This window comes from Hemitrygon akajei, chromosome 2, assembly GCF_048418815.1.
Source record: "Hemitrygon akajei chromosome 2, sHemAka1.3, whole genome shotgun sequence".
Taxonomy (NCBI): domain Eukaryota; kingdom Metazoa; phylum Chordata; class Chondrichthyes; order Myliobatiformes; family Dasyatidae; genus Hemitrygon; species Hemitrygon akajei.
The window spans coordinates 178,086,030-178,113,668 of NC_133125.1; the positions used below are offsets into that span (position 1 = coordinate 178,086,030).

A 27,639-nucleotide genomic window follows, 5' to 3' on the forward strand; every position below is an offset into this window, starting at 1 on the left:
GGCTTGGGGGAAGAAACTGTTACATAGTCTGGTTGTGAGAGCCCGAATGCTTCGGAGCCTTTTCCCAGACGGCCGGAGGGAGAAGAGATTGTATGAGGGGTGTGTGGGGTCCTTCATAATGCTGTTTGCTTTGCGGTTGCAGCGTGTAGTGTAAATGTCCATGATGGCAGGAAGATTTGACCCCGATGATCTTCTCAGCTGACCTCACTATCCGCTGCAGGGTCTTGCAATCCGAGATGGTGCAATTTCCAAACCAGGCAGTGATGCAGCTGCTTAGGATGCGCTCGATACAACACCTGTAGAATATGATGAGGATGGGGGGTGGGAGATGGACTTTCCTCAGCCTTCACAAAAGTAGAGATGCTGCTGGGCTTTCTTTGCTATGGAGTTGGTGTTGAAGGACCGGGTGAGATTCTCCACCAGGTGAACACCAAGAAATTTGGTGCTCTTAATGATCTTCTGTGGCTCTACTGTTCCATGCAACACACACAAAATGAAGTCCCGTCCTGCTGAAGGGTGTCGACCCAATACGTCAACTGTACCCTTTTCCATAGATCTTCCTGGCCTACTGAGTTCCTTCAGCACTTGTGTGTTGCTTGGATTTCCAGCATCTGTAGATTTTCTCTTGTTTGCACTTTCTATGTTTTACGAGCACACTGGGTGTGAACTCCTTGGCAGTACAAACCCGTTGCATGAAAGCAAATCCTTCCATTCAAACACATTTGGTCCAAAGTCAGAGTGAGATCTGTGGAAGTGATTGCAGTTCATTAATCAACATCTTTCTTTCCTTTCAGAGAAGCTGGTTGAAGCTTTGATATTTTCCAACTCCACTTCCCTCAGTTGTGGTTCCACCATCCAGCTCATCTGTAACGTCAGTGGAGATCCTCACCAGTATCAATGGCGGAAAGACGGAGGGGAAATCTCCCAGCCTTACCAGCTGACAGACGGTAACAAGACTCTTGTGATCATGAAGGCTTCAAGACGTGACTGTGGAATGTACACTTGTGTGGCAACCAATCCTGTCAGCTCCATCCAGACAGACTACACCCTGACTATTCACGGTGAGTTTAATTTATGTATGACATTTTGTGTCTAAACCTTGTGGTTAGCTGGGATTGGTGGGATTTAGAATGCACCCTGTGCTGATTACTACAGCAGCAGAAAATTAAGGTTCACAGAAAGGTGACAGGGCAGCAAGAGGCCATTTTGTCCATCAGATCTGTATTGTCTCTTTGTCAAAGCAGTTTATTTATTCTGTTCTCCTGCCCTTTATCCATGGCCCTACAAATTCTTTCATACACGTTAATGGCTCTCCTTTCAACACTACAGTTGAATCTGTTTCAGTCTGAACCAAATTCAGTGCAGGCTCTAGCCAGCTTTGCTTCTCTTGTCAGTTATTTCTCTCTAACTCATTACCCTTTCCATCTGCTGTTCTACTCTTCAAGTTTTCAAATCCCTCTTTCTGATCCTCTTGCAACTTCCTCTGTTCCAAGTTGAATAAACACAGCTTCTACCGTCTGCTCACTTACTCAAGGTCATTCCACAATTTATTCTGCACCTGCTCCAAAGCATTCATACACAGTAGTTATTAAAGTTTGGTACCAAGACTGTTTTTATTAACATCGCTTGTAACATTCCTCACCTTACACTCAAATTATAGAGACCAGTAACCTGCGTGATTTTAGACACTTCCTCAATTTGCTTAGCCACTTTCAACAACCTTTGTTAGTATATCCCAGATCTTTCTCTTTAGAGTAGAAAAGAACTTCATTGTCATTGCTTCATGGTGACAGTGAGATTGTGGTGCCCTATTTAGAGTTGCATGCTCTGGTGTATGTAGCAACCTCTTCTTCCCACCAGAAATGGAACGTATAGCATTTCCTGGCATTAAATTCATTTGCACCTACCTGCCCATTCCAGCAGCCTGTCTCTGTCTCCTTGAAATGTATTAGCCCCAGTTCAAGGCATCTCCAGGTTTTGTGTCATCTGAAAAGCTAGAATTTGTTCTGTGTACATCCACTCATAGTCGAGCATTGCACCCTAATAAGTTGTTTTATAAAGCAAAGGTCTCGTATGCCTTCTTTGCACTGCTATGGAGAGAGTGAAGAGCACAAAGTTCCATGATGGATCAAGAAGGCACAGCAGCATCAACTCTTGAAACATGCCCTGATTCTAACAACTTTCCACAGAAGCAGCATCAAGAACGTCTTGTCTGACTGTATCATTGCGTAGTACAGAAGCTAACTTTTACCGGGAGCATTGTACATGAAGGGCCCGAAACTTTGTTGATGATCGGTTATCACCTACTCTTTCATCTCCTTGTCCCACGACCGTCAGGAAAGAGGTGCAGGACTTTTCACAGTATTGTAGTAATTTTATACATTGCACTGTACTGCTGCCGCAAAGAAAAACGATTCACGACACGTGAGTGATGACAAACCTGATTCTGATTTGGGTCTCTGTTTTGGAATGGGAGGGAGGCAGAGCGAGAGCCACCATGGTTGGGAAAAAGGGGAAGGGAGAGGGGAGGGAGCGGGAAGTACCAGAGAGACATTCTGTAATGATCAGTAAAAGAATTGTTTAGAATCAAATGACCTTGCCTGGTGTCAGCACCTATGCCAACAACACCCCACCCCCACCATGCTCCTTCTCTGTCATCTGTCCCACACCCCTGTCACAATGTTCCACCCTCACCATTCCCAACATCCTCTGCTCCCACCAGATTTTCAAACTCGCTCTCTGTTTCAGGTTACAAATACAGTACTGTGTAAACGTCTCAGGCCCCTTGGCGTTAACATCGGGTATAGCAGGGGAGGGGGAAGGGGGTTACCTACTGCGCAAGATTGAAATAAACTATGGAAAATCAACTCCATCACAGGTACTATAGCCTCCATGGTATCGAAGACTTCTTCAAGGAGCGGTGCCACAGAAAGTATTATGTATTGCAGAGTACTGCAGCCACAAAACAACATAAACCCGACTCTGGAAAGACTTGAAGCGTGTATCCTCCAAAAGGGACAATGGTGCACGGCACACAGAAAATACTGACACAATTACATAGCACTATGAATAAAGATAATTTTGAAATAAAACAGGCAGCCTGGATCGCTACAAATTGGATGCCTCATTCTGTACTGCAGTGGCTGCACTTCATTGGCTGAGTCCAAAAACACAGAACATTACAGCACAGGCCATTCAGCCCACAATATTGTGCCTAACCTCTTTAGCCTACTCTAAGACCAATCTAACACTTCCCTCCATTTTTCTATCACCTGTGTACCTACGTAAGTGTCTCATAAATGTCACTGACGTACCGGCCTCAATCGCTACCTCTGTCAGCGCATTCCATGTGCTCTGCACTCTCTGTGTTTAAAAAAAGACTTACCTCTGACATGCCCCCTGTACTTTCCTCCAATCTCATTAAAATTATGTCCCCCCCCCGCCCCGCATTAGCCATTTCTGCCCTGAGGGAAAGTCTCTGGCTGTCCACTTGATCTATGCCTCTTAACATCTTGTGCAACTCTATCAAGTCACCCCTCATCCTCCTTTGCTCTAAAGCCCTAATTCATTCTACTTACCATCATATGACATGCTATTCAGTCCAGCATCCTGGTAAATCTCCTCTGCACTCTCTCTAAAGCATCCCCAACCACTGCTGTGTGGTTAGATGGTGAAAACTGTTGTGAAATTGTAAGTTCCTTTTACTCACTGGGGGGGAGAAAACAGCCCCTAACAGTAGTTAGTGACTATGTCCATGATGTAGGAGTATCTGACTGCAGTCAACCTTCCCGTCAGGAAGCACCTTTCTCTTCTTTAACCACATCGTGGCAGTCAACCAGACCTCATCCCGATGGAAGAAATGGGAGAAATCAGGTGACAAAGTATGAAGGAACTTAAACCCAGTGTTGAGTCAGCATCTGACTCCAGTTATAGACATAGAGAATGGAAACAGGCCATTCGGCCCACTGTGTCCATGCTGACCAGCAGGTACCCAACTGTGCTAATCCCATCTGGCCACACCAACACCCAAAGGAGCAGCCAGTGGTGAAATTAGACAGGAGACCCACGAGGCAGATGAATGGATCTTATCAATTGTATGCTGCTGGCTGGTATTACAATTCAGTATCTTGTCAACACCCCTCAGAGGGAATGTGCGTGTGTGTGTAGATCTGAAATCACAGGGCGTGAGGCTGAGCAGGGGTTAGCACATTCACCTCCCTGCAGGAGTTAAGGGCAACAATTTATTCATTGCCACAATCAGCAGCCTTCGCGGTCATTTCTCCGGTGTCCAGTTTCATGGTTTAAATCTATTTTAATTGCAGGCTTTCCCCCTGAGGACATCGCAGTTATAACTCTGTCGATCATAGAACTGATGATTTCTTCACTGTTTCTTATTGATGGTGTTCTTCAGCACTGCTGGAAGCTGGAATTTGACAAAGGTACCTATCATTGGCTAATTAGCATTTAAGATCTGTGTGTGATCTATGGGATAGAGTTGTCCACTTTTGCCCAGATGTGAAATGGTCCTCTGTGGTAACACAGAACAGCTGGAATGATGCACGAGTCACCTCTGACCCAACTCCAGAGAGGCATTTAAGAAAAGAGGAAGTCTCAAATCATTTGTGTTTGACAAATCATGTTGAATTTTCTTCCAATGTTGAGTAAGTTTAGGTGGTAAGGAGTGACAGAAAGGTGCCTCATCCTGATTGTGGTGCAATGTGTGTGTGGGATAGGCTTGGCTCCCTCAGGTATGGTACTCATTTCCCTTCCGTCCTTGCTATTTCTTTAAAACTGGAGTATCTTTGAATCTTGTGTCTTTCAACACTGGTAGTTGTCAGCTGGGAAAACCCTGCTTCCAGTTTCTGCCTAGATCATAAACAATCCATGGTTCCAAATATTCAAGAACCTCATTCTCATTCCAGGTTCATTCAAGAACCTGGAATTCTGCCAAATGACACCAGTCTGTGTTTCATGTCATTTATTAAGGGGTTTGTGCCCTAAGTCTCCGTGGCTTCCTGGTCATGTTAACTATTGAGAGCCCCTTCACCAGACAGATGTTAAACCAAGAAACTGAGTTAAGATATTTACTATGTATAGTCGGCCCTCCTTATCCGCAAGGGATTGGTTCTGGGACCCCTCAGGGATACCAGAATTCACGGATACTCAAGTGGACCTTAGGACCCAGCAGAACCCGATACCTTATTTAACGTGTCTCAGTGAGGTGGACAGTAGGACCCGGTGTCAGAGCTCTGAATCTGCAGTGTTTCTGTTCACGAAAGTAATCACAATTGAAAATAAAGTGGAAATAATAAAGCAATCGGAAAGCGGTGAAACGCCATCGGTCAATGGAAAAGCATTAGGCTATGTCGGTCAATGATCGGAACAATTTTAAAGGATAAAGTGAGAAAGGCTCTGCCCCGATGAAAGCAAAGCAACACAGTGGTCTAATCATTGGGTTTTGGGTTTTTGAGTTTTTGATCCTCCACATCAACCCGGCACGGTGGAGAGCGCACTCGGAAGTGGTCTGTCACTGGATCGAACTCAGGCCATTCCCGAGCCCAGCACTGAAACATACGTTCTTCAGTGTTTTATATGCATAGAAAGGTAAAATATATACTGTATAGTAAGACAAACATTTGACTAACTGACGCTAAATAATACCGGATATACCTGTTAATTAGTAAGAGAACTTCAGAATTTTTTCGATCCCGATCCACGATAACCCACGCACATCCCTCCGTATACTTTAAATCATCTCTAGATTACTTAGAATACCTAATACAATGTAAATGCTATGTAAAATAGTTGTTATACTGCATTCTTTATGGAATAATGACAAGAAAAAAAGTCTGTATGTGCTTGAACAACGAGTGCTGGAAGAGCATTTCCGGGTTTTCGCGATTCGCGGTTGGTTGAATTCACGCATGCGGAATTTGCGGATAAGATGGCGGCACGACGCAGCTTGCAGCGGCCACTCTGGAGCTGATTATCTGTTACTTGTGAAGCGGGGTGCCGTGCGCAATCATAACGGACGTGGGACCACGGAGGAACATCGGGAAATTCCAGGAAGACCTTCTTCGTTGCTGCTGCTGCTGTGAGGTCCGGGTCTCTGCTGGGAAGAACAGGCCCCCAATCCTCGGGGTCGCGTTGCCGATGGCTGTTGGCGGGGGCGTCTTAATACGCTCGGCAGAGGATGGTGCTCGGAGAAGCAGTGCCGGAGGGGATGGTCGTCAGCTTGGAGGTTCAACGGACTCGGAATCCACTGCGGTCAGGTCGCTTTTACTGTGTGCTGTGTCTGTGAGGCGGAGTCAGGCGGCGCTGTGGAAGTCCATAGCAGGGGTATTCCCTTCTGCCGCCGGCGTGGGATAACGAGTCAATCGGGACCCTGAGGACTTGTGAAAACTGTGTGATGGTTTCTTTCAAACTTATAGTCTTTTAACATCTTTGGACTATTTTTACTGTGCCCATGGTCTGTTTTTTTTTAATCAATTATGCTATTGTTTGCACTGTTGTAACTATATGTTGTAACTATGTGGTTTTGTGCAGGTCTTGTAGCTTTAGTTTTTGGTCTTGTTTTGTCTGGTGGATGTGGAGCTCCTTTCTGGGGAACACGCTAAGATGATAGCGCAATATTAATACGCAGCAGCCTCTCTGGAGTCTTGATTGGGGATTGCCAATCGTTATGTGGATTTTCTGTAGTCTGTTTTATCATGTGCTTTTGTGATATCATTCTGGAGGAACGTTGTCTCATTTTTTAACTGCATTGCATTTGTGATTTCTAAATGACAATAAACTGAATCTGAATCTGACTGTACTTTATTCCGTGACCTGTCTCCACGTTTGCCTTTGGCAGAGAATTCCACAAGTTCACTACCCTCTGATTGAGACAGTTCCTTCTTTCAGTGCTAATTGTGTTGCCCCATTTCGTAACACTGTGACTGCTTATTTTGCAGCTCTGTGGCCAGTGGAAGCATTACCGTTTGAACGATAAACCCTTTCAGCAATGAATCTGATGAAGTCTTGTTCACTCCTGTTATATGACAAGTGTGTCCTTCCTTCATCAGAGAAATGAAACCTTGAGCAACACACAGAAAAATGGTGGAGGAGCTCAGCAGGTCAGGCTGCATCAATGGAGAGGAATAAACAGTCGAACTTTGGGCTGAGATCCTTCATCAGAACTGGTCTTGGCTGTTTATTCCTTTTGATAGATACTGCCTGACTTGCTGAGGTCTTCCAGCACTTGCTCTGGATTTCCAGCATCTGCAGAATCTCTTGTGTTTACAATATTCCCGATGCAGCTCATTATATATAATAAATCTATACAATCGGAGTAATGTATCTCTACTCCTGAACTGATTTTTTTCTCGTAATAAAGGACAATGTGCTCTTTGCCTTTCTAATTGCCAGCTCTACCTACACGTTAGCTTTTGGTGATTATGTACAATGAGATCCTGGTCCCATTCGACACCCTCAACTTTCAGTGTCTCAGAATTTAACAAGTATTCAGCTTTTGTATTTTTTCACCAGGCTGAGAGAGAAACTATTTCAACAGAAACTGGAAATTCAGAGGTTTTTAGAGGGTGTGGCTGGAAATTTGAAAATATCATGGGAAGGGATCGGAGAGGGAATCTTTTTCGGAAGGGGGGATTTGAAGCGGACTGGAATAGGGGAAGGGAGCAGAGCAAAAGGTAACAGCATCACTTCCTGGGGCACATGACGAGAATTGACAAATGCTGGACCAACAGCCGAATGAATTGAACAAAGAACCAAGTGAAGGAGAGATGTGTGGTGATGTATCCGTATATGTGGGTCACCAGTTATCTCTGGACTCCTTGGGCAACTTTTACTCTTTCTACGTGAAGTGTGGATAGTTCAGCCTGCACCGTATTTACATTCTGGACCAGAACACCTGCCATTTCCTCAGAGTATCTGACTCCGGTAATGTTCCAATTCTTGGCATGGGAAAAGATTTCACACTCAGAACAGTGTAACTTCAGTGCAGTGGCTAGGGAGGGTTATTCTTGCAGAACAAAATTATTGGGATAAACTGCAGAGCTGATTCATATGGAGCTCTTTCCTCCTCTGGGCACTGGATTCCAGCGAATCTGTCTTTTTCATATCCACAGCCAGTGGATAATGAGATTACACAAGGTGTCAAATATAAGCTGTTTCTCAGAAGTGTGTTTTGTCTGTACAGATTCTCCACTTGCTGCAAGTCTCAATGAGCTCTCTGCACCAATTCCAATTCCATACACTGTCCTGTGGTCCAGTGCTCCCTCTAAGATGCGTGTGCACAAATCATTTCCTACTAGTGCACAAAGGAATTTAAACTGCACACAAAAGGTTGTCGCCCTCTACCTCGTTAAGAATATTTCACGATCATACACAATCACATTTCCTTTTGCGGTTTCTGATGCAGACGGACTCTGCAATGATTTGTCTGCAGATTTTAGAACTGGCTGAATTATACTGTTTTTATTGAAGAAGTTATCCAGTGCACACGTTGTCACTGGGCAAAGATTGCAGAGTACAAGATGTTTGCACACACTGGCCGTTTCAAATTAGAGGGGACACTGAACTGGTCTGTTTTTGATCTGGTCAGGTTGCCTCTCTGCCAACAGCCTGACCAAACCTGGATGCCATCCCTATTATCTGGAAAACTTTCACCGTTGATTCCTGTGTTAAATCATTTGTGTGGATCTCACATTTTGACTGTTCTTGATTGTTTCCTTGTAGTACTGAAGAACCTCAGAAGCTGGTTGCCGAGCCTGTTTATCTGTAATGTTGTGTTGCTTGTGGCAATCTTCATTACCCTCATTTGCTGGATTGGCAGTGAAGGTAGGTGCACAAAATGATTTCTGTTTCAATGAAAATGGTCACAGTTGTTGTCCGCAGGATTGTTAGAATGGAATGAGTTGGTAATTGTGAGTCACTTTACCTGGACTACCAGCACCTGCAGTCCTGGACCCCACAGCCAGTGGCAGGAAGCAGTGAAGGTCATTTTCAGGTGCTTACATTGACAGGATGAGGTTAATGGTGTCAGACAAGGACCTGTGTCGGCACTACAACTTTCTGTCAGATTGACTCAGGTGTTGGAATAAAAAGACGCACCACCAAGCTCACCATTGGCAGAGAAATGTGATGTCATAAGTGCTGTCAATGGCGATATTAAAGCAAAAAGAGAGAGGATTAGACCGGGCAAATGTTCAAAACTACGGCAAATAAATGTCATTATCACGAGAGAGTCTGCAGATGCTGGGAATGCAAAGCAACATACACAAAGTGCTGGAGGAACTCAGCAAACATCTATGGAAATAAATAAACAGTCCATGTTTTGGGCCTGAAACTCTTCTTCAGGTCTGGAAAGGTTTGGGGGGGAGGGGAAGGAGGCTGGATGGAGGGTGATGGGTGGAACCAGGTGGGTGGAAAAGATAAAGGATTGGAGAAGCAGGAATCTGATAGGATGGACCACAGGAGAAAGGGAAGGAGGAGGGGACCCAGGGGGAAGTGATAGGCAGGTGAGAAGAGATAAAAGGCCAGAGCGGAGAATAAAAGAGGGTATGGGGTCAGGAAAAAAATTACCAGAATGAGAAATCAATATTCATGCCATCAGGTTGGAGACTACTCATTAAGTACCTTGCCTTTATCCTTAGGATCCAGGCAGAAATTTCTTCCTTTGTCCTCAAGTAGTCCTACTCTGTCTCTCTCTAGCCTCTTGATGTTAATATATGTAGAAAATGCCTTTGGGTTTACCTTAATTCTCCTTTCCAAGGATAGAAACATAGACAGACAGACAGACAAACATACTTTATAGATCCCAAGGGAAATTGGGTTTCATTACAGCCGCTCCAAGAACAGTGAAGAAATATAGCAATATAAAACCATAAATAATTTAATAATAATAAGTTAATCATGCCAAGTGGAAATAAGTCCAGGACCAGCTTATTGGCTCAGGGTGTCTGACACTCCGAGGGAGGAGTTGTAAAGTTTGATGGCCACAGGCAGGAATGACTTCCTATGACGCTCAGTGTTACATCTCGGTGGAATGAGTCTCTGGCTGAATATACTCCTGTGCCTAACCAGTACATTATGGAGTGGGATGGGAGTCATTGTCCAAGATAGCATGCAACTTGGACAGCATCCTCTTTTCAGACACCACCGTCGGAGAGTCCAGTTCCACCCCCACAACACTACTGGCCTTACAAATGAGTTTGTTGATTCTGTTGGTGTCTGCTACCCTCAGCCTGCTGCCCCAGCACACAACAGCAAACATGATAGCACTGGCCACCACCGATTCATAGAACATCCTCAGCGTTGTCCGGCAGATGTTAAAGGATCTCAGTCTCCTCAGGAAATAGAGACGGCTCTGACCCTTCTTGTAGACGGCCTCAGTGTTCTTTGACCAGTCCAGTTTATTGTCAATACGTATCCCCAGGTATTTGTAATCCTCCACCATGTCCACACTGACCCCTTGGATGGAAACAGAGGTCACCAGTGCCTTAGCCCTCCTCAGGTCCACCACCAGCTCCTTAGTCTTTTTCACATTAAGCTGCAGATGATTTTGCTCGCACCATGTGACAAAGTTTCCCACTGTAGCCCTGTACTCAGCCTCATCTCCCTTGCTGATGCATCCAACTATGGCAGAGTCATCAGAAAACTTCTGAAGATGGCAAGACTCTGTGCTGTAGTTGAAGTCCGAGGTGTAGATGGTGAAGAGAAAGGGAGACAAGACAGTCTCCTGTGGAGCCCCAGTGCTGCTGACCACTCTGTCTGACACACAGTGTTGCAAGCGCACGTACTGTGGTCTGCCAGTCAGGTAATCAATAATCCATGACACCAGGGAAGCATCCACCTGCATCACTGTCAGCTTCTCACCTAGCAGATCTAGGATGACCCTAGCATGACCCTCACAGAGCTCGCCGGCTTGTCCAGGTGGGCATAGACACGGTTCAGCAAGTAGACGATGGCATCCTCAACTCCTAGTTGGGGCTGAAAACCTACAGCATATACAGGCCCTTTGGCCCACAAGGTTATGCCCAACATGTCCCTACCTTAGAAATTACTAGGCTTACCCACAGCCCTCTATTTTACCAAACTCTATATACCTATCCAAAAGTCTCTTAAAAGACCCTATCATATCCGCCTCCACTACCGTTGCTGACTGTCCATTCCAAGCACTCACCAGTCCCTGAGTAAAAAACTTACTCCTGACATCTCCTCTGTACCTGCTCCCCAGCACCTTAAACCTGTGCCCTCTTGTGGCAACCATTTCAGCCCTGGGAAAAAGCCTCTGACTATCCACATGATCAATGCCTCTCATCATCTTACACACCTCTATCAGGTCACCTCTCATCCTCCGTCTCTCCAAGGAGAAAAGGCTGAGTACACTCAACCTATTCTCATAAGGCATGCTCCTCAATCCAGGCCACGTCCTTGTAAATCTCCTCTGCACCCTTTCTATGGCTTCCACATCCTTCCTGTAGTGAGGTGACCAGAACTGAGCACGGTTCTCCAAGTAGGGTCTGACCAGGGTCCGATATAGCTGCAACATTACCTCTCGGCTCCTAAATTCAATTCCATGGTTGATGAAGGCCAATACACCATATGCCTTCTTAACCACAGTCAACCTGCGCAGCTGCTTTGAGTGTCCTATGGACTCAGACCCCAATATCCCTCTGATCCTCCACACTGCCAAGAGTCTGACCATTAATACTATATTCTGACATCATATTTGACCTACCAAATATTTCATGGCCTCTTTTCCCCTGCTTGAGCTTTTCGTAAGACTTTCTTTCTATGTTCTTAAGGCAATGGGTGAAAAGTAGCTGATGGATGAGTTCGACTGGGAAAGAAACATGATCCTTTGTTGATCAAGTGGAGATCACTCCTACAGGAGAAGCTGGGGACACAGAGTACAACAGCAAGGCAGGACAGGAAAAGATACGGAGATCTCAGCCTGGTGACGTACCCTCAGCTGCTGGGTGGTACAGCTCGTTGGGCTGGAAGGGCCTCACTTAGTGCTGGGTGAGGAAGGGAAGGGGGAAGCTGCCAGAATAGTCTTCCAGACCTGAAGAAAAACCCTGGCCGGCAACGTCAGGGTTTATTCATTCCCATAGATGCTGCTGTCCTGCTGAGCTCCCCCAGCATTTTGTGTGTTACTGGAGGAACCATGTGGGGCCAGCAGCATCTGCACAGGCAACACGATGGTTAACAATTTGAATTATGGAAGTAGGCCCCTCAGTTCAACTAGTTCACACCAAACTAAATGCCTCATCCGAGCTAGTCCACCATCTTCTAAACTTTCCTCTCCATGCAGCTGTCAGTTAAATTTTGTTACCGTACAGACGAGTTGGAGGAATGGGCAGAAAAATGGCAGATGGAGTTTAATGAGGACAAGTGTGAGGTATTGCACTTCGGAAGGTCAAACCAAGGTACAACGTACAAGATAAATGGTAGGACACTGAGGAGTGCAGTAGAACAGAGGGATCTGGGAGTACAGATACATAATTCCCTAAAAGTGGCATCACAAGTAGATAGGGTTGTAAAGAGAGCTTTTGGTACATTGGCCTTTATAAATCAAAGTATTGAGTATAAGAGTTGGAATTTAATGGTGAGATTGTATAAGACATTGGTGAGACCAGATTTGGAGTATTGTGTGCAGTTTTGGTCACCTAATTACAGGAAGGATATTAATAAGGTTGAAAGAGTGCAGAGAAGGTTTACAAGGATGTTGCTGGGACTTGAGAAACTGAGTTACAGAGAAAGGTTGAATAGGTTAGGACTTTATTCCCTGGAGCATAGGAGAATGAGGGGTGATTTGATAGAGGTGTATAAAATTATGATGGGTATAGATAGAGTGAATGCAAACAGACTTTTTCCACTGAGGCCAGGGGAGAGAAAAAAAGAGGACATGGGTTAAGGGTGAAGGGGGAAAAGTTTAAAGGCAAACATGGGGGTGGGGGGGCTTCTTCACACAGAGGATCGTGGGAGTGTGGAATGAGCTGCCAGATGAAGTGGTAAATACGGGCTCACTTTTGACATTTAAGAAAAACTTGGACAGGTATATGGATGAGAGGGGTTTTGAGGGATATGGCCCAGGTGCAGGTCAGTGGGACTAGGCAAAAAAAATGGTTCGACACACGCAAGAAGGGCCAGAAGGCCTGTTTCTGTGCTGTAATGTTCTATGGTATCACAATGACTTACACACTGTTGTAACCCTCTGTCAAGACTGAGGGTGTAAAGGGGAATATAACGAGGTTTCATGAGCTGGTAAACAATCGCTGCAGCCAGGTGTGACAGGGTTTGTGGACAGATGGGGCCATGCAGGGAAGGGCGGGTGGAGACAATGACGAGAGTCTGGGATAGGACAGCAATCTGTTGAAAAAGCGACCGTGGGTTGAGTGCGTGTCTGATAGGCGGGGAGGAAGGGAGAGCAACTGCGCTATAGCGGACTCTTCGGGGGTGGGGATGGGTACATAAGGAAATAGGATGTGTTGATCATTAGGAGACACCAACAATGCGGGCGGGATGCGTTCAAACGTTCATGGCCCGCCCCACATTATACACTCTCAATAGGGAGCATCAGCAGTGAAATCCCCAGATCGAGCCCCGACCGACCAAACGGAAACAACTACAACACCGTCCCCGTCTCCCCTTTACTCCGCTCCACAAATGGCCAAGTTCCTATACGTTCCTGTAATAATCCCGAGTAGCTTTCTCGGTGACCACCGTTCTGAGCGCTGTAACAGGGAATATGGCGTTTGTTTGCAACAATTATTCCCCAGTGTCGGCAGTTTAAACTTCGGCATCAGGCACACAAAGCGGAAACCGCCGCTGCAAAAGGCAAACGATACACTAATTATAAAGTCGAACCTTCTCCAGGCCAGGGCGGAAACATCACCAGTTACGCAGTAACTTTTTATGTCGGTTAGCAGTGCCACTTAAAAGTGCGATATCGCCTCCAACTGGATTGGAGTGAGGTGTTGTAATAGTAGTCATTCTTTATTCATCCCGAGTGGGAAATTCTTTAGTTACAGCAGCAACATTAAAAAAACTTAGCAGTGTGAAGGCTTAACTAATATACAATACAGAATAATAATATACACAATAATAATGTACCAATGTTCAATAATATTGTACAAAATAATTAAACAGAGACTATTTTACTCCTGTGGCAGAGATGAATTGGTGTATAGGGTTGTCAAAGAGAATCTGAGAAAAAAAACCTCACGACTTGTCTTTCAAATGGACGCTAAATTACCCCTAAAAGCCCTTTAGATCGTAAATGAACGTTTTCGTTAATAAAATGACAGAGGCATTTTCCGTAACAACTCCTTTATGTTTAACCACAGAGAACATAAAGCACATGAAATAAAACGTCAGACCAGCCTCTTAAAGTGAATCCCGAACTCAATGCCGTTGGTTGTGAATTATGCATTTGTTTCCACCGTTACGTTACTCGGGCTCGTCCAGAGGTGTGTTGACACACTCATGGTCAGGTCCTGACACCAGGGGCGTGGTAGCGGAATCCACAAATCTTGTTCGGCCGGTTTAAGGCGATCTACCGAAATACGTTCAGGTTTACTCCTCCTATCTATGATAAAAATCGCACCACCAAGTTCACCATTGGCACAGAGAAATGTGACATCGTAAGAGTGACGAATGACAATATTAAAGCAAAGAGAGAGCGAGAGATGATTAGACCGGGCAAATGTTCAAAACTATGGCAAATGGATGTCATTAACACGAGAGAGACTGCAGATGCTGGAAATCCAAATCAACACACACAAAATGCTGGAGGATCTCAGCGGGTCTGGCAGCATCTACGGAAATGAATAGATAGTCGATGTTTCGAGCTGAGGCGCTTCCTCGGGACTGGAAAGGAAGCGGGATGCGGGAAGACGCCAGAATACAAAGGTGGGGTGAGGGGAAGGAGGATAGCTAGAAGGTGATTGGTGATGCCAGGTGGGTAGGAAAGATAAAAGGCTGGAGAGGAGGGTAGACCATAGGAGAAAGAAGAAGGGACCCGGGTGGAGATAACAGGCTGGTGAGAAGTGTCAGGGGCCAGAGTGGGGAATAGAAGAGGGAAGGGGGTAATTATTGGAAGGAGAAATGGATATTCATGCCATCGGGTTGGAGGCCACCCAGACGGAATGTAAGGTGTTGTTCCTTCACCCTGGGGTGAACCCATCTTGGCATAAGAGGAAGCCATGGACTAACATGTCAGAACAGGAATGGGAATTGGAATTAAAATATTTGGCCACCGGGAAGATTCACTTTTAGTGGATTGAGCGGAGGTGTTTGGCAAAGCATATTTAATCACTGGCATTCACATTAGACTTAGAAAGGATAGAGCAGAGTGGTTTCTAATGGTAAATATCAATCCGATAGCCCTTGAGGAGTGGGGGGGGGGGGAGGGAGGTTCACTGATCACTAAAGCGTCCAAAACAGCTACAGGGGATCATCAAAGCAGCTGATGGATGCTGGCTTCGGATCCGGAGCACTGGAGTGGGGGGGGGCGGTGGGGGTAAGGTTGTGCCACTGGAGCATGGGGGTGGAGGTAAGGGTTGTGCCACTGGAGCACGGGGGTGGGGGTAAGGGTTGTGCCACTGGAGCACGGGGGTGTTGGTAAGGTTGTGCCACTGGAGCATGGGGGTGGGGGTAAGGGTTGTGCCACTGGAGGACGGGGGTGGGGGGGGTGGTAAGGGTTGTGCCACTGGAGCATGGGGGTGGGGGTAAGGGTTGTGCTACTGGAGCACGGGGGTGGGGGTAAGGTTGTGCCACTGGAGCATGGGGGTGGGGGTAAGGGTTGTGCTACTGGAGCACGGGGGTGGGGGTAAGGGTTGTGCTACTGGAGCATGGGGGTGGGGGTAAGGGTTGTGCCACTGGAGCACGGGGGTGGTGGTAAGGGTTGTGCCACTGGAGCATGGGGATTGGGGTAAGGGTTGTGCCACTGGAGCACGGGGGTGGGGGGGTGGTAAGGGTTGTGCCACTGGAGCACGGGGGGGGCGGTGGGGGTAAGGGTTGTGCCACTGGAGCACGGGGGTGGGGGGGGGGGGTGGTAAGGGTTGTGCCGCAGCCAGACAAACCCCTGGTGAGATCACAGCTGGAGAACTGAGAGCAATACTGGGGCCCAGGCTAGGAAGATGTATGTTGACCTCTGTGTGACATCAATGTAGATTTACTAAGGATTTAAATTACGAGCAGAGATTACATCCTTCGAGTTTGAACAGCGAGAGGGTGATGTGATGGAAGGTCTCAAGGCAGTATTGGGGAGTGATGGACTGACTGAAGCAATTTCTGGTGCTTGGGGCACCAGGGACTGGGTCACCTGAGCCCACGTCAATTTTGAGGGCTATTCTGTTAATTTATTTTAAGTAATTAGTAAACACTTACGTTGTTCAGGAACAGGAAGGTGGGGAAATTCGGGGCCAGGCAGAGTCTAAGTCTCCATTCCGTGTTCGAAGGCCGGCGACACCGACGTGGGATATCTGTGGCCAGATGTTAGATGTCTGGCCAGCGGAGAGTGATTGAGGAATCCGTCGCTCTGGTCAGTGTGTTGTTGGCAGGATTCAAGGACAGAGATCCATGCGTGCGGGTGGAATGAACTCCAACACCCCCCTGGGTTTGCAAATCGGTGAGACCGGTGTTCAAGGGCTTTTGTTTGTCATCACGTCTCCAATGAGTCCAGAGTTCAAGGCTTAGTGTTGAGTGATAAGTTTATCTTGGGATTAATCCTAAGGATCAAGACCCCAGGGCTGAATCGGAAGTCTGGAAGTGGAGGCCTGTTGGCCGAAGGTAATTCTGCGAGTCTGTGCAAGTCTGCTGGGGAGGCTGAATTTGAATCTGCTGGAGGCTGAAGGCCTGTCCTGGGATTAAAGAACTCTGTATGCATGTGGGTGGGATGGGGCAATGGCTCCTGTTTTTGCTGCTGTTGTTTTGTTACTTGTTGTGTTCTGTGTTTTGCTGAGAATTGATGCTGGAATGTGTGGTGACACACGCAGGTCACCCCAGCACATGCTCAGGCCTGTTGTTTGTGAATGCAAACTGCGAACTTCACTATCTGCTTTGATGTACTCATGACAAATAAACTTGAATCACGGTATGCCCACGATAGAAATTGGACTGGGTGCTGCAGAAGTCAGTCAGCCTCACATCCCCGCAGGCGACGTTGTCCTCAGAGTCCACACTCCTGTAGAGGAGCTGGACCACGATTTGAACTTAAACATCTGTTTTTTTTTAGTTGCTGACCAGCTCCCAACCTCCCCCAATAGTAACTGTTGAAGCTTCTTCCCTCCACTCGCCCCAGACCACGTCTTCAACTGACTCGTAACAAAATGCTTGAAATGCTCGGAGGTCTGGCAGCTTCTGTAGAGAGAGGCCTGAACTAATGATTCAGTCAGTGGCCTAGCATCAGAATGGCAGGTTAGAAATTAGCTTTCTTTTGCAAAGAAGGGCTGAAGGGCTGTGAAAATGAAAGGAAGGTCGGTGTGTAAGGATAGAGACCAGGAGAGCTTCGTGAATGTCTCCCACCCGTCCGCCCAGGGCCAGTGAACATGTAGCCCCAGTAACCATCATCTCCACCACTTTGAAACGTTGACCAGAATAGTAGCATACTCAATGAAAAAGCAACAATTTCAGTGTCCACAGATAGACACAGACACGTGCACACACTTCAGTGTTAGCTTTGCAGACTCCCGGCTCACATCTCTGTGAGAACGGCAGAGGTTCTAGTGCGGACTCGTACATGGAGTACATCTGCAGTCTTTAAAGCAATTTCTATATCCTCCCAGAATCTGTGTAAGAAGCATGAGTGTCAGTATTGGGAATGGGATCACTGCATCTCATTGGTTTAATTTCCTGTTTAGCACTGAGTGAATTGCTGACCATTACTGTGGGATCTTTGCTCCAGGTTCGAACCTTTTCGCCGTGGCAGCTTCCTGCACTGTGCCTCTCCTGCTTTTGATTTTGTTTCTATCACCCTCTGTTTCAAAGCCAGTCTATTTCCTGAAAAATACAGGTAAGGAACAGATAGTTAATTTAATAAAATTTCCAATCCGCTCAGATTATCAGGTCTCTAATCATTACATTTCTCTACTTGATAGAGTTTTGGAAAATGACTTGTTTTGGACTTCACGTTGTTGTGTGCATCACCTCGATTTCATTCTTAACTTTAACAAGTAATCCAAACTGTGAGTTTGCCTCTTGCCTTTCGTTATTGATTATAACACTGCAAGCTTCTGATAATCAGTATTTCCTCTGTCTCGTACAATGTCAGTTCAGCTGAAATCTACCTGCAACAAACTGTGTGGGTGACATTAAGGACGATTCCCCTCGTGTTGGTTTGCATGCCTCCTGTTGCCCCACGAACACAGATGTGTCCTTCAGAACCATGTAACTTGGTCAGCAGGGTAGGTCCTGTCTCTTTCACATGACTGCCTCCAAGTGGTATTCAGTCTGGGGGAGTCCTGATCCAGCAGCTGAGGGAAATGGCAATCAGGAGGTCTCATTCCTCAGATTTGATCATTCTGTGAGAATTCATGGGACTGGGGTCAACAACCTTTTGACCTTCATGTCTTGAATATTGGTTGTTGGGTACAATTCTGTGAGTCCCACTGTCTTGTTATTCACTAATTTTGGCTGAACCACCAGGTGTTAATGGATTTGACTTTATATGCATTCCTTTGCTGTTTATTTCTTCTGAAGTTTAAAAAAAGTGATTTTAAGTTTGCGATTTGATTGCAATATACTGTTAACAAGCAGAATACACATCAGTATTAAAGGGTGACACAACAAAAGTATATTTAGAATTAGAGATGATAGAGAATAGATGCCATCAGTGTTGGAAAGGGGCAGCGCGAGAAGCTATGGTCAATATGGAGAGACGATAGATCTGTCTCTGACATTTGCCTAGCAAACCCTTTAGAACATCTACTGATTCCCAACCTCCAGATCATGGGAATTGGACAGATTAATTTAATTTTCAGCTTCATTGCTTCCTTGAATTTCATCAAGTTTTGCCTTTAACATTTAACAATGTTAAAATGAACAGAATTTATTTCACAATTGGCAACTGAGATGCTACAATTTACAGAGTTAATTAGGTGGCTGGTATATTGGTTATTGAAAGATTATTGTGAGCAGTGAATGACTCTGGACTGAGAACTTTTCCGAATGTTAATATAGGAGGCTTTTGCTCTGAAATGAAGTAATGTAGAGTTCAAGTGTGTGGATTCTATTGATCCCAGGAGACTGGGGAGATTAAGTGGGGACAGAAATACAACTTTGCCTTTTTCCTAAAGTGCCGTGGGTTGCTGATGGAATAATGAGTGCTGGGGTTTTCTTCCCTCGAAGTTTGGCTGGTGTTTTAAACTAAGATTGAGTTAGTATACAGTATTGGGTTACATTTACAGCTTGAGCAAACTCTCTAAAGATAATCATCAAAGCTTGTTGAACAAAAATGTTATTTCAAAGTTGAGTTCAAAATAAATTTTATTATCAAAGTACGCATATGCCACTATAAACAACTTTGAGATTCATCTTCTTGTAGGCATACTCAGCAAATGTATAGAATAGAAACTATAACAGGATCAGTGAAAGGTCAACCAGAGTGCAGAAGACAACAAACTAATGATAGAAGCTGCTTTCCTATGACAGTGTTTCATGTGGATGTGCTTACTGGTGGGGAGGGCTTTACCTGTGATGTACAGATCCGAACCCAATACTTTCTATAGAATTTTCCGTTCAAAGGTATTGATGTTTCCATATCAAGCTGCAGTGCAGCCAGTCAATATACTCTCCACTACACACCTGTAGAAGTTTGTCAAAGTTTTAGATGTCATGCTGAATCTCCACAGAGTTCGAAGGATGAGGAGGTGCTGCTGTGCTTTTTTTACAATTGCACTTACGTGCTGGGTCCAGGACAGGTCCTCTGAAATAGTACACACAGGAATTTAAATTTGCTCTCCACCTCTGATCCTCGATGAGGACAGGGTGATGGAGCTCTGCTTTCCCTCTCCTTGGCCTTGCTGACAGTGAGAGAGAGGATGTTGTTATGACACCACTCAGCCACTCTCTCTCCTGTATGCTGATTTGTCAGCACCTTTGATTTGCCCCACAACAGTGGTGTCATCTGAAAACTTGAATATGGAATTGGAGCTGAACTTAGCCACACAGTTAAGTAATTAAGGTTAGGCTGTTTAAATATTTCAGATGCATAAGACTAGATGAGCTGGTTCTGTGCTTGTAGTTTTCCGTGACTCCGGTCAAAGATATGGCCTGGCAGCTTGTGTGTCCGGACGGCATTATGTGGGAATTTGTGAAAGCAGGACTACCCCAAACAGGCTCGTCAGTGGGCCGTATCTCTGCTTGAATCTCTCTGGCACCAGTTTATGGGAACAAGTGCAAGTTGGAGATGCTCTGGTACTGAGTAATAATATCAGGGAGGATATCTGAACAGTTTTATACATAATAGAATCACGAGGCAGAAGAAAGTTAGGTTTAGGAAAGGGGCATTCTGATGTTTAGAGAGCTGGGAATCAGGGTTTACAAGAAGAAAGTCCTGCGACACTGAGCTGCTTGCTGGTCCTCGTTCACATCTGCTGCTGCCCCGTGCTTGGACTTTTAATTTTACCCCCCATGTTTAATCGTGTTATTGCCACTTTAGCTTTCTCTTTGTACTGCTTCACATCGTACTACAATCTCTGAACCACAACGTTATTTTGTACTTATCGCTGTATTTATTGCTGCGTTTATTATAGAACATGGAACAGTACAGCACAGGAACAGGTCATTCAGCCCACAGTGTTGTGCTGAACCAGCTACAAAGCAAATCAAAACACCTGAACACTAGCCACTCTTAGGGTTAGTGTAACGCTTTACAGCACACCATCCGTATGATCAGGATTCAGTTCCTGTGTCTGCGCAGGTTTCCTCCAGGTGCTCTGGTTTCCTCCCACACTCCAAAGACGTACTGCTGAGGGTCAGTGCATGGTGGGCATGCTGTGTTGGCACCGGAAGTGTGGTGACACTGGGCGGGCTGCCATCACAATCCCTCTGATTTGCTTTGACCCAGATGGCGCATTGCACAGCGTGGGTCAATGGACATGTGCCAAACAAGACTGCTCTTTTCAGAAAGAAACTGGAGTTTGTGCACAGTTGGAGTTAGGAAGAGAGAGGTGGAGTTCCTGCTTGGGGGATGAAAAGAGAGGACCTGTGCTGGGGGAAGCAGAGTCTGTGTTTGGTGGGTGCGGAGGGAGGCAGAGTCACTGTTTTCGGGGGAGCTGTGGAGGTCGGAATGGGACGTAGTGGGATGGCTCGGCTTTGGTGAAGAGAAAGAGACTTAACACCAAAGTCGAGTGCCAGGTGCCTCCTCCTCTTCCTCTGGGTCTGCCCTCTGTTCTTGACACCCCCATTCCCCTGAAGTGGCCCAATACCCTGCAGTCATATCTAACTGGGCAGTACCCAGTACCCAGTACCCTGCAGTCGTATCTAACTGGGCAGTACCCAGTACCCTGCAGTCATATCTAACTGGGCAGTACCCAGTACCCTGCAGTCGTATCCAACTGGGCAGTACCCAGTACCCTGCAGTCATATCTAACTGGGCAGTACCCAGTACCCTGCAGTCGTATCCAGCTGGGCAGTACCCAGTACTCTGCAGTCGTATCCAATTGGGCAGTACCCAGTACCTTGCAGTCGTATCTAACTGGGCAGTACCCAGTACCCTACAGTCATATCTAACTGGGCAGTACCCAGTACCCTGCAGTCATATCGAACTGGGCAGTACCCAGTACACTGCAGTCGTATCGAACTGGGCAGTACCCAGTACCCTGCAGTCGTATCTAACTGGGCAGTACCCAGTACCCTGCAGTCGTATCCAACTGGGCAGTACCCAGTACCCTGCAGTCATATCTAACTGGGCAGTACCCAGTACCCTGCAGTCGTATCCAACTGGGCAGTACCCAGTACCCTGCAGTCGTATCCAATTGGGCAGTACCCAGTACCCTGCAGTCGTATCTAACTGGGCAGTACCCAGTACCCTGCAGTCGTATCCAACTGGGCAGTACCCAGTACCCTGCAGTCATATCTAACTGGGCAGTACCCAGTACCCTGCAGTCGTAACCAACTGGGCAGTACCCAGTACCCTGCAGTCATATCTAACTGGGCAGTACCCAGTACCCTGCAGTCGTATCCAACTGGGCAGTACCCAGTACCCTGCAGTCGTATCCAATTGGGCAGTACCCAGTACACTGCAGTCGTATCCAACTGGGCAGATTAGGTCGGTGGTGCCAATGTCTCCATCATACTGAGGCCTTGAGGAGGGAGGGTAGTGAGGGTACAACAGGGGGTTTAGGGTGACTCCGATACCAGATAGCAGAGCAGGGTTTTGTGACACTGGAGCAGCTGGTGGGAACTATCTATGGAAGACTCCTATTATTTGATATTAGATGGATCACACCCACTAATGGTGACAGTCACACATCACATTCTCATCGCAGCTTGGATAAATAGGGGGCTACGGGTAACCCGAGGTAATTTCTAGACGTGTTCAGCACAGCATTGTGGGCCGAAGGGCCTGTATTGTGTTGTAGGTTTTTCTATGTTTCTATCGTAGGTTGTATGTGAAGTGTTCCTGTGTTAGAGATGTGAGTGGGTGTCAATGGCTTCTCTTTATGCATCTTTAGATCAAGTTTGTGACAGCAGCTTAGTAACCTGGAGAGTATTCTTCACATCAATGTTGGGCTGTACAGCGTTCTTTCTCCTCTACCTTTTGCTCTATCAGTGTAAGTATCAAAATGATTAAACCGTTCATCTCTTTGCTCACTTTCTATGGCAGTGGGTTTCAGTGAAAACTTTCTCCAGGTCTCAGTGTCACTCTTGCTTCTGAAAAGTAGACAGTTGTGGTTAAATCTTCAGCACATCGCTCCTTTTGTCCCTGAACGGCTGCCATCATTTGGGAACAGCTCTGGAGCTATTGTGGGTGTTGTCAGTTCATGTGGAGCTGCCAATAGTTGTCATGACTCCTGCTCCGGTGATTTCCTACTGCACCTTCCGCTGGGTAGCACCTGTGTTCCACAGGGGTCTGGGTTAGGACCGATTCTTTTTACATTTGATGTCAACAATTTGGATGATGGAATTAACGGGTTTCTTGCAAAGTTTGCAGGCGATATGAAGATAGGTGGAGGGGCAGGGAGTTTTGAGGAAGTAGAGAAGCTACAGAAGGACGTATCAGATAAGGAGAATGGGCAAATAAATGGCAGATGGAATACAGTGTTGGGAAGTGTACAGTCATTGACCTTGGTAGATGGAATGAAAGGGTTAACTATTTTCTAAATGGAGAGAAAGTACAAAAAACTGAGGTGCAAAGGGACTTGGGAGTTCTTGTGTAGGATTCCCTGAAGTTTAATTTGCAGGTTGAGTCTGTGGTGAGGAAGGCAAATGTGATGTTAGCATTCATTTCAGGAGGACTAGAATAGAAAAGCAGGGATGTAATGCTGAGACTTTATTAAGCACTGGTGAGGCCTCACGGAGTATTGTGAACAGTTTTGCCCCCTTAGAAAGGATGTGCTGAAACTGGAGAGGGTTCAAAGGACGTTCACGAACATGATCCCAAGATTGAATGGCTTGTCGTATGAAGAGCGTTTGATGGCTCTGTGCTTGTATTTGCCGGAATTCAGAAAAATGAGGGGTGATCTCATTGAAACCTATCGAATGCTGAAAGTCCTTGATGGAGTGGATGTGCAGAGAATGTTTCCCATGGTGTGAGGGTCAAAGCCCAGAGGACACAGCCTGAGAATACTGGGGCATCCTTTTAGAATGGAGATGAGAAGGAATTTCTTCAGCCAGAGATGGTGAATCTGTGGAATTCTTTGCCACAGGTAACTGTGGAGGCCAAATCTTTATGTATATTTAAGACAGAGATTTGTAGATTCTTGATTGATCAGGGCATGAGGTGATACAGGGAGAAAGCAGAGATTGAGACTGAGGGGAAAATTAGATCAGCCATGACTAAATGGCGGAGCAGACTCGATGGGCCAAATGGCCTAATTCTGCTCCTATGTCTTATGGTCTTATGGAGCTGAAATTATTCCTTGGTTTCAGTCTCCACAGTTGCTGTTCAACCTGCTGAGTGTTTCCATCATTTTCTGTTTTCTCTGGATCGTTGAGTTTGATTTTCAATGTCTGTGCTTTTTTTAAAAGGCATAATTTCTTATTCAGTTCCTTTATAATTTGCCTCACTGCTCAGCCCTAGGAACAGGACTTGCCTTTAACATCTGGAGAAGATATATCCAGAGGAATGTTGAGTGCAGTCAGGTATCTCTGATAACATTGCATATTAAATTTGCATAAAAAAACAAATGATTCATGTATTTTTTACAGATCGGAACCAAGAAACAAGGCAAGGCAGACATACTGAAGTACAGGTACTTTGTTTCTATTAACTCTTGCACTGTTTCAGTGTTCATGTAATTGTAAATTGACTCATTGTCTAACCCCTCCCGCTCTCCTGTGTACTGTACACTCTCTTTAGAATCTTTCTGCTCTACTTATTATGCCATCGTCTGTCAGACATTGAAACACATGCCCCAGAGTGAGCCTCTGCCTCTGTTAGACTGACAGGTATGTGATTGGATATAATGCGGTGCACGATTTCTCTGACTGTCTCACTGATTCCCTGTCTGGCACATTCCTCCTGTAAGTTACAGACGTTATCTCCCAGGCTATCCCTTATTCTGCAGTGTGACAGCTTCAGTCTTCTCCCATTGCAACATCTGGCCCATCCATTTTGCTGCTGCTGTTGTCTGTCTCTCCAGTGTTTGAATGTGAAGATTTCAAGATTCAGTGGAGGTGTTGATCAGCCTTACTACTTGGGGAAAGTAACTGATTTTGTATCTGGTGTTCCTGGTGTGGATGCTACCTAGCCTCCTCTCTGATAGGAGAGGGACGTGAGTAGGGTGGGTGGGATCCTTTATGAGATTGCTGGCCTTTTTCTGGCACCTTTCTGTCGATGTATATGTCATCTAGTAACAATTGCATTTTGTTTATTTCAGAAGTTAGAAGTTACGCAAGTTGTCACGTCAGATGACCAATCTCTTCAATTAGAATCGGCACCGCATTCAGCATCTTCTGATACATTTTAGTGGACAAATGCTTGCCTCCCAGTGACCTTGATTTAGGCAGGAGCCTGGGAAGAGTTTCTCGCCAACATCATGTGCTTACCCTGGATGTGAACAATTTTCATTAGCACTGGAATCATTATTCCCGATTCTGAGAAGAAGCAGAGGGAGTCTCTTTCTCTTGGGCCTCTGGCAGCTCTCCCCATTTTCAGATGTTGCATCTTGTGTACACTAGCAGCTCGTTCCACACTCACACCACCCTCTGAGTGAAGAAGTTTCCCCACAGGTTTCCCTTAAATATTTCATCTTTCACCCTTAACTTTCTAGTTTCACCTAACCTCAGTGGAGTGAGTTTGCTTGCATTTACCCTATCTATAACCCTCATAATTCTGTATACCTCTATCAAACCTCCACTCAGTTTCCTATGCTCCAGAGATAAGCTGTCCCAACCTATTCAACCTTTCCCTATAACTTGATTGAGATGTATCAGATGATAAGAGGCTTTGAACATCCAGCTCCTTTCTCCAGTGGCAATGACTAATACCAGAGTGCAGACTCTTAATGTGATTGGAGCAAAATATAGGGTGTGACGTCAGAGGTAGATTTTTCTACAGGGAGTAGTGGTAAATGTCTGGAATCTCTGCTGGGCATGGTTATTGTGGCTGATTCATTAGTGACATTAAGAGACTCTTGAAATGGGCTCATTGATAAATAAAGATGGGGGGTGGTTATTGGCTGCATAGGATGAAGGGTTTAGACTGATCATTGAGTAGGTTTATATGGGTTCGCACAACATTATCAGCTAGATAACGTTCCATTTTAACATTAACTTAAAATTAATACACATAACTCACATGTGTACAAAAATTAACAATGACATTAGTGTAAAATTGAGAGAGAGAGATAGAAAAAGTCTTGTCTGAGGTAGTGTTAGGTTTTTCAGTTCAGTCCAAGATCCTGAGGGCAGTGGGGCAGAAGCTGTTGTTAAAGTGAGGTGTGGGTTTTCATAACTTCGCCATGGTCGGTCCCAAGCCCGGCTGTGAAAGGAGGAGGGTTAGGCATGAGGCTAGCAACTTCATCCTGTAAAAACCCACTGCTACAGAACACCAACAAAGCTCCAAAGTCCTCATCCCTGGGAGAGGAAGGATACACCAAGAAGGTAGACTACACTTGGGGACAGCTTGACAGAGTGGCCCAGGACAGAGGACTCTGTCGAGCTGCTGTTGGCAGCCGATCCCATGTACATGTGATGTGTTTAAGTATGTAAGAAAATGGCGCCAGTGAACAACACAGCCAACGATGATATCATGTAGTGTAGACGATTCACAGAACTGCTACTGTCACTTCTTTTATGTCATCTTTTTCTTTCATATTTGTTTCTGCTACTTTTGGAACCTGTGATCGAGATTCTGGTCTTGTGTTATTGGGCCAATTGGAGTGATCTGGCATTTTGCTGTCTCTGATGTGTTCGGTCATGTTTCATGTGAAGCCTGGAGATGAGGCACGAACCCACGATTGACCCATTTCTCACCGACTAAAGCTTTGAGGAAAACTGAAATCCTCAAGCCGAGTGCGTGCTTAGCGCTGTCGACCTCTTACTACTGCTGTGAGTGACGGCTGGCCTCCCTTTCCCTCTCACTACAGAGGGCAGCGCTGCAGCCCTGGGTCTTGGGCATGGTTTAATTGAAGCAGTTTGTGGGTTGGACTCTGTAGATCAGGTTATGATGTGTTTCTGGTCGCTCCTTATTTCTTGTTGCTATTTTGGGCTATTTTAATTGAGGTGGCCTGCGTTTAACAAATGATATAGCACCAGATTGAACTGACCTGGATATGCCTGACTTGATTTTGTGTTTTGTTTTATTTAATTTAATTTATTTTTGGATTTTTATTTATTTGTTAACTAACTGATTGGTTTATTTGTTGAGATACAGGCCCTTACAGATCTTCGAGCCGCGCTGCCCAGCAACCCACCGATTTAGCCTTAGCCTAATCACTGGACAATTTAAAATGACCAATTAACCTACGAACTGCTAGTTCTTTGGACAGTAGGAGGAAATCTAAGTGGTAACGGGGTTAACATACAAACTCCTTACAGGCTGCGGCAGGAATTGAACTGTACTATAATGCATTATACTAACTATACTATGTGCTGTGTTTATCACTTTTTTTGTGTGTTGGGGGGGGGGTGGTTTAATGTTTTTCTTTGCATGGGTCCCATGGTGTTTCTTTATTTCGTAGTTGTCTGTAGGAAGACAGGGTTGTGTACTGCATACATACTTTAATAATAAATGTATTTTGAATCTGTGAACCTCTCCTCCATGTTCTCTACCTGCACAGGTGCAGCACAAGGCTGTCAGCTTGGTCACTGCTCTACATTTTTTTACACCTATGAATGTCTGGCTAAGCACATCTCCAATGCCATGTTCACGTTTGCTGATGGCAGCACTGCCATAGGCCGAGAAACCAAGGAGCTGATTATAGACATCAGGCGAAGGAAACAGGAGGTCCATGAGCCATCAGAGGA

The 27,639-nt window shown here is 45.7% G+C and overlaps 1 protein-coding gene across 6 annotated transcripts in view; it reads left to right on the forward strand.

The window, feature by feature from the left end:
• The window catches only part of LOC140718757 (HEPACAM family member 2-like), a 63,772-nt gene extending 36,349 nt beyond the window's left edge, over positions 1-27,423 (forward strand). The window contains exons 3-11 of one of the 6 annotated variants that reach the window (XM_073032871.1): positions 795-1,061; positions 4,323-4,439; positions 8,737-8,838; positions 17,912-18,019; positions 18,105-18,191; positions 22,683-22,781; positions 24,245-24,297; positions 24,378-24,422; positions 25,050-27,423. In XM_073032871.1, coding sequence (XP_072888972.1) covers positions 795-1,061; positions 4,323-4,439; positions 8,737-8,838; positions 17,912-18,019; positions 18,105-18,191; positions 22,683-22,781; positions 24,245-24,297; positions 24,378-24,422; positions 25,050-25,139 — 968 coding nt within the window. In that variant the 3' untranslated portion in view covers positions 25,140-27,423. Of the gene's footprint in view, positions 1-794; positions 1,062-4,322; positions 4,440-8,736; positions 8,839-17,911; positions 18,020-18,104; positions 18,192-22,682; positions 22,782-24,198; positions 24,299-24,377; positions 24,423-24,529; positions 24,619-25,049 lie in introns of those variants that run through there. The other 5 variants (XM_073032887.1, XM_073032879.1, XM_073032905.1 and 2 more) reach the window with 5 other exon arrangements.
• The last annotated feature ends 216 nt before the right edge of the window (positions 27,424-27,639 follow it).